The sequence below is a fragment of the Passer montanus genome, unplaced genomic scaffold (genome assembly GCF_014805655.1).
Source record: "Passer montanus isolate IOZ18808 unplaced genomic scaffold, ASM1480565v1 scaffold2, whole genome shotgun sequence".
In the NCBI taxonomy this organism is placed as follows: domain Eukaryota; kingdom Metazoa; phylum Chordata; class Aves; order Passeriformes; family Passeridae; genus Passer; species Passer montanus.
In genome coordinates this window covers 717,065-734,382 of record NW_024366591.1, presented here as the reverse complement: position 1 = coordinate 734,382, position 17,318 = coordinate 717,065, and the positions used below count along the sequence as shown (strand labels likewise).

Below are 17,318 nucleotides of genomic sequence, written 5' to 3'. Positions count from 1 at the left end.
CTTCCCGCCGGGCGCGGGCCGGGCCCGGCGTGCATTGTCCCCGCACATGGCAGCGGGGCCGCGCCGGGCCGGGCGGGGCTGCTCGGGCGGGGGGCAGCGGCAGAAAGCGGCCGAGGCCCCCGTGCCTCTCTCGGCGGTAACAAATTGCCTCCATTGTCTCCGTGCTCAGCCGGGAAAAGGGTGATCCGCGGAGGGGGTTTAAAACCGCCCTTGTGCAGGCCCTCGGTGGCTCCGGCTGGACGCAGCTCTGCCTGGGACCATTTAAGCGACATCAGTCTTTGGGTGTTGAAAGCACTAATTTGTCAGCGGGGAAGGAGGCAGCGAGAGCCCCATCGCTCCGCAAGCCGTGCAGCCTGTAAGAGTGGCCTGGGCTGAGTTCACAATCAAATCTGATGGCCTGGGCTGAGCTGAGAATGGGATCTGGCAGCCTGGCGGTGTTTGGTGTTCCAGATCCCGTGGGCTCCGGGTTCAGCAGGGCTGGCGGGGTGGGCGTGCTCCCTGGGTGTATAGACACGTGTCCCAGGGACGGGGGCAGACGGGGCTCCCAGCCCGGGTGTGTCATCCCTTGCACTGCACTCACCTGCCAGACTCGGATGTAAAATCCCAGCAGCTCCCGGTTCCAGGCACTTACAGGTTTGGAAAAAGATTATATTTTAATTCTGCTTAACCTCACCTGGTAGATGAAAACTTCATGATGAAACACAGCCACGGGGCTTGTAGACATTTGCAGAACAGAAGTGTTTTAGTGTTTGACCCAGAGAAAAGAGGATGTCTTGATGGAGGAGGTGAAGGATAAGCCTGCGTGGCAGCTCTTGTGGTGCCTTTAGTTGGCTTTTTCCACAAACGTTTTTCCTTGTTGCTCTTAAGCAGACTTTGGGCCTGACAATACTCATGCAATGCAACAGATGTTCAGCAGAGCTTAGATAAAGGTGGGCCAAGTGTTCTGCTGGCAGTGGAGAAAATTTAAAAAACTAAAGGAAAAGCTTCTCAGAAAATTAAAAAGTGATTCTGGCATGTTATTTAATAAGTGATTGGCAAATAAATATTAGGTACCTTTGCAATAGATAGCTCTGAAATTACTCAATGGCTAATTGAGAGTTGTATGAAGTAATTGCTTGTCTTTTCCATGTACTCTGTTAACAGAGTATGTTAGTGTTGGTTATTTAAATCAAAAATGCAAAAAATATGATGGCCTATAAAGACAGTAATATCTATGAAATCTTAAGCTGGCCCCAAAATGCATTTTTTGGTGTGTTTAATGGATTTCAATATTTATATCTAGTAACTTGCTTGAAATCTATCTTAGTTCTTTTCTGCAGGTATTGAGTTGCTGAAGGTGCAGGAAGTTAACGTTCTCTGCCGGTTGGGTCTTCAGCAAGTGGCAAACTCTTGCAGGAAGGATCGTGCTCGCTGGCCACTGGCTTTTGTTCTCACTTTGGAATCAAAACCCCACAGTCCATCGTGTACTACACAAGTGCTAAATTGGCATAAAATCTGAATAGTTGTGCCCCTTTAAAAACACCAGATATTACTGAACCACTGTGTAAAAATTCTTTGTTGTGGGAAGTGGAGCATCACTAATCTTTCACAGATATTTTGTGATAAAAATATGTGCTAACCCAGAAGTCTGCAAGCACTTACACATAGATTCAGCTTCATTCATATGCATGGTCTTGGTTTTACTTAGGTTTATTGGAGTCAGCTATGCATTTTCTTGCAGGATGCTGGTCTGAATTTGTTGAATGTTAGGGCAATTCTGTTACCAGTTAATACCTAATTACAGTTCTGAGGGTCTCATTCTCTGTAAGGATGAGATCACAGCAGCAGTGAACACTGTTCTCGTACCTGGCCAAGCTGCACAGGTGTTTTTGTAGCTTAGTAGTTGTCCTTGGTTGACCTTTCAGTTTACTTTAATTTGTCAGAAGTGCCTCTGTTGAGCTGATGAGACTGGCTTTCAGCAGAGTGGTCATTTTACCTTAGCAGAAAAGAATGTGCATCAGTCAGTAATTGATATTCCTGATTAGTGCAAGAGATATCTAAGTAGGTAAGAGTTAACCAAGTATTTGGATCTCTCTTCACCATATCCTATCAGTCAACAAAGTTCTCCTGGAGAAGGGGTCTGGAGAGTATGATTCTTGATTTGTCCAGGCTCTGTTATTTTTCCTTTGACCTTGGCTATGTCGTGAATTATTCTATGCTTTATTTCTCCTTTCACTAAGTTTTATCAGGTTGTATTGCCTGCCCGTAAAAGGCTGTGAGAACTTTCAGAGTTGAGATCATGTTAAAAAGCAAGTATTTTGGTCTCCTTGTCTTTACTTTTCTCACTGTGAAAAGAAGTTATGGGGAATGAGATCACTGGCTCTTGCATCTCAGCCTTTTTAGCTGATGGGGTACCCTGGGGTGTTCACCCATCTCTGTCCCTGTCTCACAGGAAAAAGCTGTGTTTTACCTGAACTTAGAACCAGACTCTTCAATTAAGCTACTGGAAAGCAGCAGGAAGGCATTGCTGCCTTTTGAAATAGTCTTTGTGCTTCATGTATAAAGAGTTTCTCAGAAATTGTGATGAAAATAGTTATTTTTAACTATGCACCTATGGAATGACACTCTGAAAACAATACAGAGCGTTGTTTCATCTTCTAATATCAACGTATTTATAAAGGTGCAGTTGCTAGATAATACTTTCCTTGCAGGTTTGTTCTTTGTAATTCCAGGGAATTTGTAACTTCATTGTGATATGTCTTGTAAGTCTCTAAGATTCACCTCTGTGTGTGAGCTACTAAGACTTCTTTTTAGACTAACAACCCAGTTTTTGTGTCTGACAATGTTTAGGGGGAAAAAAGGTGCAATCCCCTATAACTCATAATTTTTTGTAAGTCAGAGCTCAACAGAGTTTGCTTAGGAAGACATCCTGACTTTCAGAAGTTACATTTAAGGTTTTTTGTGTTCTAATGTGAGTGACAGGGAAAGGATAAAGAGGAATTCCTGTTGGCTGGCCACCATCACCATTGATTTAACAGTGCAGTAGGGCCTGGTTCAGTCCTTTCACTGCCTCCTTAATTGCTACAAATGTCAGAAGGATGGAGTGGTTACATGAAATGATTGGACTCTTAGCTGCGGAGAGTTTAGGAGTGGAAGGTTGTCAAAGGATAAGAAGCAAGCTTCTTACATGGAGTCTTTCAGACAGGATTTTTCAAATGCTGGAATGCTATAGATTGGGCAAGGTGTTTATGTGTTACCTCTAGATTGAAATTTTTTAAAACTTTTTCTGACATGGTTTGCATGTGTAACATCTACAGCTCTGTATTGTAGTGTAAGAAAAAGAACAGAGCATGAGTTTCTTGGCTTTGATTATCAGATCATGGGGTTTCTTTTGAACTTGTTGGTGTGACATTTTACCCGAAGTACTTCTGTACTTTCACTTCCCTCATCTCCCATCTGTATATTCTGGTGCGTGCTAGATGAGGAGAGCTTTGGGTGTTTTCAGCTGCATGTGCCAAGGCTGGTCCAACACCAGGAATCCCCTTGGGGGCAGTAAGGAACCGAGGGTGCCTTGGCTCCACTGGGAAGAAGTTTCCCAGCAGGAGATAAAATCCGAGCAGAAAGGGCCACTTGTCACTTTCTCATGATTTAGCAAATAGTTCCTGTGTGTGCCTGGCAAGCCTGTGCTAGGAGCACATTGCTTTTTCCTCAGTCAGTGGAGCAAAGAGTCCTGCAAACTTGCAGACAGTGATGAAAGGAGCAGACAGGGATGTTTGCAGGAACTGTAAGTGTGTGTGTATCTTTTGTGGACGTTAAACTAGGTTTGCATATACATTGTAGCTGCATAAGAGGTGGCAGAACTGGCTTGCAAAAAAAAAAACCTGAGGTCAGAACGACTTCCACACCTGCTGAGTTCTTAAAAAAGAATTAAAAGAGTGCTACAGGGCAGTTTGCTGATTCAGCGTGGCCTTACATCTCCTGACCTTACCTTTCTATAAGAAAACAGTTTCATCTCAGTGCAAGAGTTACATGCACCCAGTCCTGCTGTGGCCCAGATCAAAAATTGCATGTAGATTTTTTTCCCCCAAAATTAGAATGGAGGAAAAGCATTGAATTGCTTTTTTTAAAAAATCTACTTTATTTTTAAAATGTTAGCCTTTCTTCACATGTGTGCTGCTTTGAATAGCTATATAAATAACCTGGGGTTCCAGTTCAGCAGCATTAAGTAAGTGTTGCTCATCTGTTCTGCTTTTTTGGGCAGCAGTAAAGGAGGTGCCTATTGTAGAGTGTTTGTTATGGTATGTCAGCTTCCTGATGTCTGAAAAGAATGTCTTTTTACCCAAGATGAAACTTGGTTTTATGATTTAGAGGCATGCAGGCTTTGTGTGAGAGATGAATATTCCAGCATTAAAGATTCATTTAAGATACTGCAGTGAGTATCATTACTGGAGGAAAAGTGCTTTTCCACGTTGTAATTAACTATTCATAGTTCACATGCCATGAAATGGTCTCTTCCATGTTAACTTTGAACTTCATTCTTCTTTTGGACTTTGCAGCTGGTATAACACTTTTCTCAAAAGTCTCTTTTAGCACATGTTGAACAAAGCAACCCTGCTAGGAGAAACTGCAATGTGTAAAAAGGTTGGTGTTAGCAGACAGTGGTGCAAGGTTTGTGGCCTGATAGAACACATTCCTCAGCTAGCCAGGCTGCATAGCAAAGATTGCTCTTGGGAAAAGTCCCTGAATTCTTTGGCTCTTAGACAGCAAAGTCATACCAGTGACATGGCATGTTGGACCTTTTGTAAGGGGGAAGGACTTGAGATGAGTTTTGGTTTTGTTTTTCTTTAAATGCTGAGTTAAGTGCTGGAAGACTGACTTATGTGACAGAACTATTTTTAAAATAATACTGTAGTTCTCTAATTTTAATGTTTACTTTTAAATGGTACATATTAACAAGGAGCAAGAGAATAAAAGTCAAAATTTTACCAATATCAAACTTTAAAGTCTTAAAAATTTTCTTTTCTTTATGCAATTTAGAATATGTGATAGTGGCCAGTGTGAAATCCTAATTTTAGTTCAAAACTGAAGCAAAATAGGTGTGGGTTTTAGTCTGGTTGTTTTTTTTTATCAGTGCAGTCAGTGAAGAGGAGCATGTTGTCCAGAGAGGCAGCCCTCTTGGGGGAGTAAAATTATTAAAGATGGAAATAGCTGAAAAAGATGTGGATTCAGTATTTTTTAATGCTGTGGATACAAAAAGGCACCTATGGTGGTGTCTTATTTTAGGTCCAGTTGTTTTTCTCCAAGTGCCAGTAAAACATCAGATGTTCTTTTTAAGAGTGAAGCAGAGCAATGAGAGGTGATTGTAGTACTTAGTGTTTTATTTGAGCATTCAGTACACCCTCATCTTCATGGAACCATCCCTACTCATCCTTACAGCTCAGTCTCTGCAGTCACCTTCCTTTCAGTGCCTTGGGAAGGAGGTCATTGAAGAGTTTGGGAGTCCTTTACATTCCACAGAGAATGCATGGAAGTGTTAATGTAGCTCCGTGTGAATGTAGGTCTTAACGGAGAGGATTAAGAGCAGGCTTTGATTGGCAAGTGCAAGGTATTTTACTTGTATTAAAAGCACAGATTATATCTTGGCTGAATCTGCTTTGAACCACCAAAGGTGATAAAGCAGCTCATCCTCCTGGTTGGTTGGAGTCTGATGCTTCAGATGCTAATAAGGATGATACTTGTAAGATTTTTAAGAAACCAGACAGATAATGGTGTAGATGTTTCAGTTTTGTCCCTTAAAGCTTGCTATAGTTCAAAGAACCCAATGAAAATATATTAATCCCATATACTAACACAATTGATACTTCTGGGGAGCTTCTGTAGCCTGCTATAGGCACAGGCTCAGTCCTGTCTTTGTAAATGAAGAAAACATTCTTTGGTATTTTATTACATATCAGTGTGTGGCAGTTTTGTACACTGCTGTCTATTTTTTGTTTCTTTTAAGACATAAGATTTTTTAATTTAATTTCTTGGGGTTTTCCCGTCACTTCATTAGTAGCTCTTAAGCATTATTTCCATATTTGTTGCTGAAGTGGATGGTTTTTATTCCAAGAGTAGCAGTCATTTATTATGGGAAAGGGAAAGTAATCCATCCTTTTTTAAATTATAGCATTAAATGCTTCTGACTTTGCAAACATTGCAAATTTTCACTACAGAAAAGGTATCTGTTAAGCTTATAGCCCTTGTCGAAAGAAATCAGTTTGCACTTCTAAGTCCATTTTATGCAGACTAATATGACCTTACTGTAGGTGAGTTAAAGGTTATTGAAACTGAAAGCTTTCTTCAGGTTCAGGACACGTTAAACACAGGAGCACTTCCTCTGCCATTAATGTTAAGCATATAATTGAGTGCTGTGCTGAATTAGGGTCTGATGTCATTGGGAATGTGCTGCAGGACTCTGTGTCTATTAATGTTCCTTAAGGAAGGAGCAACTTAACGGGCCTGGGGCTGGAGGAGAAATCAAACCTGACTAGTAAATTTTATTTGAAATTTATTTATTCAACCACTACTTGGCAGTTGAGGACAATTTTGTTGTTGTTGTTGCTTTTCTTTGGTTTTTTTTTTCATTTGCAAGTGTGTTTGCTTCTTGAGGACGTGGGGAATATCAGAGGGACATGGGTCAGCAGGACGTGTGCTCATATTGCAGTGTCAGTTACTCTCAGTTCATCAAACCATGCTCTGTAAATAAACATTTCAGTGGGGCCAAATGCTTCTGGGTGCTCTGGATCCTGTAGAGTTTTAGTGCACAGGATGTGTACAGCAGTGTTCTAACATTTTGGGCAGATTCTGAAGTCAAGTTTGTTCTTCATTTGAAATCTGTTTTAAAAAACAGGAGGTAGAGAACCTGCTGCATTAACCAAGTCTGAGTACCAGGGTCATGTCCCAGGCTGTCCCTTTCACACTTGTTTATACTGGAGCCTATTGGAGATACTTGCTAGGAAAATGAAAGTTGAAGAGAACATTCTAGTACTGTAGGACTGAGCTGAGCAGCATGACGCATTTAGGAGGAATCTTGACATCATTTCATACTGTCAGAAGAGTTTTTGGTGTACTAAAGGAATGGAAGGATAACTTCTGATTATTTCTCTTTATGATATGAAGTTGCTGCAGTATTTGGGGCAGCCATTTGGTTTTCATAGTGTGTGTAATTTCGATGGTTTTGAAAGTAACAGGTGGGTAAGAGGTGTTTTCCTAAGAGTTCAACAGGTTAAATTATGTGGATCTATGCACTTGTCTTTGATAGGGGAATGCAAAGAACGCAGGAAATAGCATTGAAATGTAAGTGAAGAGAAAGCAGAACAGCAAAGCTGTTTGGAAGTTGGATGAGGTAGATCAGGACTTGTCCAACAGAATATCTCTAAGGATGATGTCCCACAGCCATTGTGGATAAGTGTTCCAGGCCTTGGCCTCCCTTGTGAATTTTTGCTCCATGCGTAAAAGAGGGATTTCCCACTGTAACTCATGTCCATGGACTCTCTGTCTCAAGGAAAATTATGTTTGGTTTCATTTAAGACTAGCTTTAAGAGTTAGCTTTTAAGGGTTGCAACTCACTTTTCCCAGCAAAATTAATTTATTGTCTGGAGTTCTTGATGCTTGGGAAAGATGAGTAAGGGTGTTATAGTAACATTAAAGTTTGTTTCCTCATTGAAAATACAATCCAGTCCTTAGTGTGTCAGTGACAGTTCTCATGGTAAGAAAAAAATATTTTTTGTTTTCATTGTAAATGAAACTCCTGCAAATCCTTGGGAAGTTGTTGCTGTGTGGATGTGTCTCCATTTGGATCTCCCTGCTGTTGCTTTGCTGTGGTGTGGTTCTCTGGACAGCTGCTGCAGTAGTGCATCAGTGGTCCCTTGAAACTGATTTTTCAGAAAGATGAAGTAGGACTTGGACTTAGTTTTAAAACATAGTTCCCATCTGTTTCTTAGCTTATTTTCTAATGAACTCATACCTTGCTAAAGGTCACTGTAAATGTGCTGCGCTTGGGTTTTTTGGGCTATTCAGGTGCTCTTGCTTCAAGTGTTTGTTCTGAGTGGGGAACATGTTTGGTGACTGTGGAAGGCTGATTCCTGTTCAGTGAATTCTTCAGCTCTGTTACCTTAAACAGTAGGGTTTTTCCTCGCCCTTGCTGTCTTCAAAATACAGTGAGCGCAAAACTTTGGAATGCTTTGGCTGATTAGCTGACTCCTGTGCAACTGGCTGAATTGCTGGTATTCTATTGATTGCATTACATCATTATAAAGATATTGTAAAACTTAATGGAAGTATTCTAAAACTTAACTCTTTTTTTTTTCTTCCCCTCTCCATAGGCTCATAAGTCAGTGAACTTTGTTTCAACTCTGCTTCAGATCACTATGTCCGAGCAACTGGATTTACCAGTGAGACAGGCAGGCAAGTTTTCAAATATTTTTGTCATTGTATCTACTCAAATGGTGCATACACACAAGTACACATGCAGTTACTGTTAAAGAATTCTAATGGTTTTAATGTCAAGCACTCGGGAGTTGCTCATGTTAGTCATCACAAGCTATTATCTGGTACCATGCACTGAGTAAGGAAGACAAAAAGAAAAGGTGTGTCGGGCTCCTGAATGATTCTTCCCCTTTATCTCTAGTGAACATTCCTGGGGGAAGCAGAATGGTTTATGATGCTGGTGCACTTGGTCCAAGGAGGTCATTTAAACTTGTACTGGGAGCACTAGTGTTTTTAAACATACTAAGTGGAAGAAAACAGATTATGTTTTTTGGATCCCTGCTTATTTGCATGTGAGCCATCAGTAAAATGATGTTGATTATTGACAGCTCCAAACATCACCTTAATGCTTCTCTAATTACTTGATAGTGGTTTTTAGTACATACTTTATTGGGTTTTCTGACTGGTGAGCAGAAGGGTGTGATCTGGACTGCTTATTTGGACCTTCTGTGTAGTAAACTACTCTAAGCTGTAGCCTAAACTTAGCTTGAATTTTTAGCTTACTGCTGGGAGTACTGGTCAAATGATGACTCAAAAAGGTTACTGCCCTACAAGTGTAACATGCAAAAAGAAGTTTGAAGAAAACCTGTGAAGTTTCACTCTGCTCCGTGCAAGCCAATTAAACCCCAAAGCATCCTGTGGAGAGTGGGGATGGCTCATTCAAGGCCCAGCTTACAAACAGTGTGTGTTTGCAAAGCAATTCTTGATAAATCTCTCTGAGGGCTGGCTGAAGTCTCTATTACTTCAGTCTTGTAATAATCTGCTGAGTGTTTCTTGACCTCTGCAGACACTTCCAGAAACCCTCTGGTTTCTGAATCTTCAAAAGGTGCATATGAAATTTAGGAAGAGAAGTTGCTTTATGGACTCCTATGTAGAATTAGATTAACAGTAACTTTGTTACCAGTTTGCCATTTTATATTTCCTGTTGCCTGTTGTAAGTACTTTTCCAAGTGCTGTGATTTATATTCTGCCACACAAGCAGTTTGGTTTTGGTTGCCAAATGGTAAATGCAGGGTTTGTTCCAGGAGCCTGATTGCTACAAATTGCTGTAGCACATAACCTGGGTATAAAGGAGCTCTGTTTCTCTAGCATTCATTCCTGTATCACTAACTTAATTAGATATTTTTTTTTGCTTACAAGGGATGTTTTAGGTTGTCATTAGTATTGATCAGATTTCTTTTTTAGTTTTAATGAAAATCTTGAGAAAATCATTATAATGGATTTTTCAGAAGTGTGTTGCTAAATAGTTTCACAACTGCTTACCTGAATCACAGCTAAAAGCAATTCCTGTAGTATTTTTATATTAAATGGGTGGAAGAGTATCAGTTTAGTAAATTATTGGGTTCATAACTTGCATGATTTTTCCTACTTAGGAAGGGCCAATGTTTTTGGAATATTTGCTTGCAAGACGTGTGTTTGTTTTGTGCTTTGAATGGCTGCCAGCTGATTTGCCACTCTTGTTTCACAGGAGTTATCTACTTAAAAAACATGATAACCCAGTACTGGCCGGACCGTGAAAGTGCTCCTGGGGAGATCCCACCTTACTCCATCCCAGAAGAGGACAGACACTGCATCCGGGAGAACATTGTAGAAGCCATTATCCACTCTCCTGAGCTGATCAGGTGCAGTTTTAGCCTCTGTGTGAATTACCTGTTGGGTTTCTTTCTTTTTTTATTTTTCCCCCAGCCAAGATCACCCACGTGCTAAGCATCGTTGTCACACACTGTGTATCCTAAACGTAGAATTAATCTAGATGGAAAAACAGTTTTCAGCTTGTGTAGCATGTAGAAATTTGTAGAATGTTAAGCAGAAACTACAGAACCTAAACCTTCTAAGCAAAAAGGAAGTCTAAGTATGGATAGTATGTGTTGTTTCAACACTACAAGAATTTTGTTAAAATAATACAAGTAACTTCTTTAATTGTTGTGCTTTGATTTCCAGAGTGCAGCTTACTACTTGCATTCACCACATTATCAAGTATGATTATCCAAGTCGCTGGACTGCAGTTGTGGAGAAAATTGGATTTTATCTCCAGTCTGACAATAGCGCTTGTTGGCTTGGAATTCTTCTCTGTCTTTATCAACTTGTGAAAAACTATGAGTAAGTTCTTTCTGGTCTTTCTTCATATAAACCAGCAGAATTAATATATTGGTGTTTATTTTTTGTACTCTGTGTATATTGTAACCATGTACAATTGTGTGTGGGACTGCGCAAAGGTGATGGAAATGTAATCTTAGAAAGTATTCTTGACTACTTGCTGTGCAGATGCTGGCTCATGTGTCTTCTCAAGTAAAAATTACAGGAAGACTGCCTTTGTTAAAAGTTTGAATTCAGAAAGAAAGGGTGTTTAGTTGTTTTATATGGATTGATAGCAGTAAGAAAGTCTGCTCAAAAGCATGACTTTTGTAGGAATTTATTATTTAAATCAGGTTTAAACCTTTAAACAATTTGTACTTTAGTACTTGGTGACAGTAACCATAGAAAGGTTTCAGAGTGTGAAATCTGGAGTGTTGGGAGCTCAGAATTAGTTAGGTGACTTTGTTATGATCACTTGGCTGGTCAGAGAAAAGGACAGTCCTGGAGTCAGGGAATTGTAGTAGTGGAACTGATGGAATTCAGAACTTTTTCAAAGTGTTGGAATGTATAACGTTTCTGTTTCAGGTTCTTGATTTAAAATATTGCATGGAAAAATTTCCATCTAATTTAATGATTTTTGCATTAGTCAGTGTAAAACAGTGAATGTCAGTTTCTCAAAAATAGTTTTACAGGAATGCCATAAAAATCTTTGTAATCCCAAGTGGGAGTTTTCTTAGTGGCTGAAAATTGTAAGTCCTGCTAAGGAGGGAAAAGCAACAATTCTCACTTGAGTTTCAGCTTAAAGATCTTTAACCAAATATGCTGCAGAGATCTGGGAGCTGTAAATGAAGGAGTGTTCAGTGGTAGTGCATTATGAGGACAGGAATACATCCATGTTTAGGGATCTGAGTGCAGTCACTGTGTGATAAGGCACCAGGTGTGTCTGTAGTCTCAGCTGATCAAACACTTCAGCTGAGGCCAGGAGCTGCTCCTGCTTGCTCAGCTTTCTGGTGGAGTCAGCAAGGGTGAGTTTCATGTCACCAATCATGTAGGAATGTGCACATTTCAGTGTTTCAGTCAGTTTAGTGGGACACGAATCTGTGGGATGTTATTACTTTGATCAAGTTTTTACTGCCTGAATTGTAGGAATATTTAAGTTTTGATTTTTTTTTTTCCTTAACATGGGACATAAATATCTTGGAGCTTTTAACTTTTTTTTGTCTTCAAATTCAATGAGCAAGATCAAATGGCTGCTCTTTGCATAATAATTTTTTCTAGTCCTTTTTTTTTGGGAGGGAGAAAATTAGAAACTGAATTTTCCTGGTGCAGTTTTAGCCTCTGTGTGAATTACCTGTTGGGTTTCTTTCTTTTTTTATTTTTCCCCCAGCCAAGATCACCCACGTGCTAAGCATCGTTGTCACACACTGTGTATCCTAAACGTAGAATTAATCTAGATGGAAAAACAGTTTTCAGCTTGTGTAGCATGTAGAAATTTGTAGAATGTTAAGCAGAAACTACAGAACCTAAACCTTCTAAGCAAAAAGGAAGTCTAAGTATGGATAGTATGTGTTGTTTCAACACTACAAGAATTTTGTTAAAATAATACAAGTAACTTCTTTAATTGTTGTGCTTTGATTTCCAGAGTGCAGCTTACTACTTGCATTCACCACATTATCAAGTATGATTATCCAAGTCGCTGGACTGCAGTTGTGGAGAAAATTGGATTTTATCTCCAGTCTGACAATAGCGCTTGTTGGCTTGGAATTCTTCTCTGTCTTTATCAACTTGTGAAAAACTATGAGTAAGTTCTTTCTGGTCTTTCTTCATATAAACCAGCAGAATTAATATATTGGTGTTTATTTTTTGTACTCTGTGTATATTGTAACCATGTACAATTGTGTGTGGGACTACACAAAGGTGATGGAAATGTAATCTTAGAAAGTATTCTTGACTACTTGCTGTGCAGATGCTGGCTCATGTGTCTTCTCAAGTAAAAATTACAGGAAGACTGCCTTTGTTAAAAGTTTGAATTCAGAAAGAAAGGGTGTTTAGTTGTTTTATATGGATTGATAGCAGTAAGAAAGTCTGCTCAAAATCATGACTTTTGTAGGAATTTATTATTTAAATCAGGTTTAAACCTTTAAACAATTTGTACTTTAGTACTTGGTGACAGTAACCATAGAAAGGTTTCAGAGTGTGAAATCTGGAGTGTTGGGAGCTCAGAATTAGTTAGGTGACTTTGTTATGATCACTTGGCTGGTCAGAGAAAAGGACAGTCCTGGAGTCAGGGAATTGTAGTAGTGGAACTGATGGAATTCAGAACTTTTTCAAAGGGTTGGAATGTATAACGTTTCTGTTTCAGGTTCTTGATTTAAAATATTGCATGGAAAAATTTCCATCTAATTTAATGATTTTTGCATTAGTCAGTGTAAAACAGTGAATGTCAGTTTCTCAAAAATAGTTTTACAGGAATGCCATAAAAATCTTTGTAATCCCAAGTGGGAGTTTTCTTAGTGGCTGAAAATTGTAAGTCCTGCTAGGAGAGAAAAGCAACAATTCTCATTTGATTTTCAGCTTAAAGATCTTTAACCAAATATGCTGCAGAGATCTGGGAGCTGTAAATGAAGGAGTGTTCAGTGGTAGTGCATTATGAGGACAGGAATACATCCATGTTTAGGGATCTGAGTGCAGTCACTGTGTGATAAGGCACCAGGTGTGTCTGTAGTCTCAGCTGATCAAACACTTCAGCTGAGGCCAGGAGCTGCTCCTGCTTGCTCAGCTTTCTGGTGGAGTCAGCAAGGGTGAGTTTCATGTCACCAATCATGTAGGAATGTGCACATTTCAGTGTTTCAGTCAGTTTAGTGGGACACGAATCTGTGGGATGTTATTACTTTGATCAAGTTTTTACTGCCTGAATTGTAGGAATATTTAAGTTTTGATTTTTTTTTCCTTAACGTGGGACATAAATATCTTGGAGCTTTTAACTTTTTTTTTCCTTCAAATTCAATGAGCAAGATCAAATGGCTGCTCTTTGCATAATAATTTTTTCTAGTCCTTTTTTTTTGGGAGGGAGAAAATTAGAAACTGAATTTTCCTGAGCAACTTTTAATCTTAATGTTTGGGTTTTTAGTTCAGAAAATGCATGAAAACTGTATTATTGAACAGGATTTTGGAGCTCAGTGTTTCTGTTCTTACAGAACATGCCATCTGGCAGCAGACTGAGTAGTCTTTTTCTTGTTATATTCTGAAAATTGCCACTGTTTAGGAAACTGAGTATTGATATTTAATATTAGTGAAAAGTCTACAAAAAATGTGTTGGAAAAACAAACCAAACCAAAGCTCAATCCTCTAACGCTGAGATCTCCCACGGGGGTCCAAGAATCTGACAAGTATTGATTGCTGAATCAAGAAATAAATGTACAATCACAAAATGATATTTTACCTTGTGATTGTCATCACCAGTATAGAAAAGATGCTGCTCTGCTCTGATAACTCTTGAATCAATTAGGAGTTTCTTGTGTAGAAGTTAAAATCTGGGGCAGAGATTTCAAAATGTGGCTTCGTTTCCTTTCAGGAATGTAGAAGTGTTGGTGGAAGGAAGTGGAGCCTTGTTTTCAGCATGGGCAAGCTGGTGGGCTGTCCCTACCATAGCAGCTCTGAGGTTTTACTTCAGGGATGGTTGGCTGCTCAGAGTCTGCCCCACAGCCTGGAATGGCACCTTCTTTATCAGATTGTTGGCTTTGGGCAAATTAAATGGTGAGATGTGAGAGCCATCAGTGGCAGGCTGTGAGAGGCTCCTCAGTTTGCTTTATCCAGTGTCAGTGAAGCTATGTAGCTTCTGCAAATATTTTGATAAATTGTGAACTGTGATTAATGCATTTTTTATCTGTAACACCATCTGGCTATGGCTTTATTTCCGATTCTGTCACAGGAACTGGCTAGGGGTTTCTTTAAGTGACAGGTTGTTATGAGCTGTCATACAACCAACTTGTGCCTACACTGGGGCAAGGTGAGCTTTTTCAATTTAAAGCCACCTGCAAGAACTGCAAAACTGGTTTTGTTCTTCTCTAAAGGTACAAGAAACCAGAGGAGCGGAGTCCCTTGATAGCTGCAATGCAACATTTTCTGCCAGTCCTGAAGGACAGCTTCATTCAGCTCCTGAATGATCCATCAGACCAGTCTGTCCTCATCCAGAAACAGATCTTCAAAATATTTTATGCCCTTGTCCAGGTAAAAAATGTTGTATATACTTGAACAATAATTTAAAGCATTATGCTTTTCCTTAAAATAGTGAATGACAGAAATATTACAATATTAGATTACATCTGAATCATTTTCCCTACTACTCAGCTCCATGAATCACAAGTTTCTGATTGTCTTGTGCTTTTACTTTTGAGCAGTGCTATTTCTGGTTGGCATTAGATAAAAGTTACACTTGCCATCCTCTAAGGTAGGATGTTTGCTGAAAACCAGTTAGAAAATGAGTTTTCTAAGGACAGATTGTGAAGGCCAGACTATAGAGAATTACCAGAGTAAATATAGCAGTTTGGAATGGAAGTGCTGTTAAATGCTTCAGAAATTAGAGTAACATCCATTTAAGTAACATTTTGGCATTGCATAAGCACAATGAATTGGAGCAAAGACCTCTAGCACCTTTCAGGATATTTATGATATAGGTTAGATGGTGCTAAGTTCTTTAGCCTGGTTTTTGAGGTAAATTTCTTTCTTTCATGGTGTAGGGAAGGATTTGAAAGCTAAAATTCAAACTAAAAGTAACAAATTTATTATAAAGCAATTAAAAAATAATTATTTTTTTTTCTTCTTTTTTTTTTTTAAACCAGTACACATTACCTTTGGAGTTGATAAATCAGCAAAACCTGACTGAGTGGATAGAAATCCTGAAGACTGTTGTTGATAGGGATGTACCAGCTGTAAGTGGCTTTTGGCTATTTGTCTTCAAGTTTAAGTAGTTTTCATTCACTAGAATATTGTTTCTGCATCCTTTTTTTCTCTACAGATGCCAAGAAAATAATAAATAAAAAAGACTAGGCTAAATGGAGAGTTTCAAACAGACTAAACAAATTTTGAAAATATGTAACTTGTTGTGAGTTCTGTTTTTAAATTATAGCAAAACTTATTTTGGTTTCTTGTTTCAAAAATGTATTGGTAATTTAGGCATATTTCATGGGCTTTATTTTTAGATATGCTCTACTTCATACTTCTAGTAAGCCAGAAGTTGAAATGGCAGGTTAGAAGCAAGATGTACAATGTAGTTTTTCTAATTACATATCATTTGAACTCTTTGTGAATAATTGGTAATATCTTCTTTTTTTTCCCCTAAAGGAAACGCTTCAGGTTGATGAAGATGATAGACCTGAGTTGCCTTGGTGGAAATGCAAGAAGTGGGCTTTGCATATTTTAGCAAGGCTCTTTGAGAGGTATTTTCCTTCCATTATTATTTAAAAAAAAACCTCCAAGCAAACATTCAAGTCAGTACAATTGCTGCAGCCTTGAGTTTACATACTTGCTTCTAATTCTAGGTATGGAAGCCCTGGTAATGTTTCCAAGGAGTACAATGAGTTTGCTGAAGTTTTCCTGAAGGCCTTCGCTGTTGGTGTTCAGCAAGTAAGAAATGCTGAGTGTGGGGGGAGCATTAGGATAAGTTTAGATTTAGTGCTGATTGCTTGTTTCATTATTTGCTGAAAAGGCTTCTTGTTCTTATTCAAGTTTTTTTTTCAAGCACATTGGTATGGAAAGCAGTGATGTCTGTGGGCTAAGAAAAGACTGATCAAGAAATTATCATTTTACCACATATCACAATCCACTTTCCACTTACAAGCCCTCAGATGAGCTCCAGACAAATGCTGCCAGTTTTTTTCCTTTCTGAAAGAGATGGGTATATGTGGTGCAATTGACCTTCAGAACTACCTTTTAGACTCTGGGTTTTTTTACTTAAAGACTGTAAACGCTAAATTTTCAGCCTTCTGCAAAAGCCTGATCAAGCAGAGGCTCTCTTACAGACAGGTAATTCTGATGTTCCCTTCCCACTTGTGTCCCTGTTTTGGGGTTGCCATTTGTGCTGTGTTTTAGAGTCTGCTGTATGCAAACAATCTTTGGATAAATTAAAAACATCGGGTATGTTTTTATAAAATTTCCTCATATTTGGTTCATAAATACCTTTATGTTAAGGTGATTATATGGCAAATGTCAATAGACTATTGATTTATGAAAATCTCAGTTGGAATGTATTCTTCAAAGCCTTTGAGTCAGACAAACAGCTCTTAGTTCAGTTTCAGTTCTCTTAATTTCTAATGAAATTGTAATGAATTACAGAACTTTTAAAGAAGAAATGTAGAGAAAGTATCTCATAAATCCAAGTATGGAAAACATTTTTCACATGGAGTGTGAGGCAATATATCCCAGCACTGCTCAGGGGTGTCAGCTTTGCTTCCTGAGGTGCTCACCTGTCACCTCTGGGTGACATTAGACAGATCATTACTGCACGTTCTTTAAGGCCTTACTGGTTGCTTTGCACTTCCAAGATAAAATGAAGTTCTGACAGAGGGCTATGTACAAAAGTAGTCTTTGAAAAAATAATTTTAACAGTTTCACAAAATGCTTGAATTTCTTTACATTGTCTTTGAATCAAATTTGATCCTTATTGTTATTGCAGCTAGGAAACTTCTAAGAATTTGGGTATTTAAAGAAAACTGCTAAAAATCAATACTTTGGCAGGC

At 38.9% G+C, this 17,318-nt stretch overlaps 1 protein-coding gene across 2 annotated transcripts in view; it reads left to right on the top strand.

The window, feature by feature from the left end:
• The window catches only part of IPO7 (importin 7), a 34,861-nt gene that overhangs the window by 359 nt on the left and 17,184 nt on the right, over positions 1–17,318 (top strand). Inside the window, exons 2-8 of one of the 2 annotated variants that reach the window (XM_039706805.1) lie at positions 8,343–8,424; positions 9,974–10,127; positions 10,447–10,605; positions 14,655–14,811; positions 15,423–15,512; positions 15,925–16,019; positions 16,122–16,206. In XM_039706805.1, coding sequence (XP_039562739.1) covers positions 8,343–8,424; positions 9,974–10,127; positions 10,447–10,605; positions 14,655–14,811; positions 15,423–15,512; positions 15,925–16,019; positions 16,122–16,206 — 822 coding nt within the window. Of the gene's footprint in view, positions 1–8,342; positions 8,425–9,973; positions 10,128–10,446; positions 10,606–12,225; positions 12,383–14,654; positions 14,812–15,422; positions 15,513–15,924; positions 16,020–16,121; positions 16,207–17,318 lie in introns of those variants that run through there. The other variant, XM_039706806.1, reaches the window with a different exon arrangement.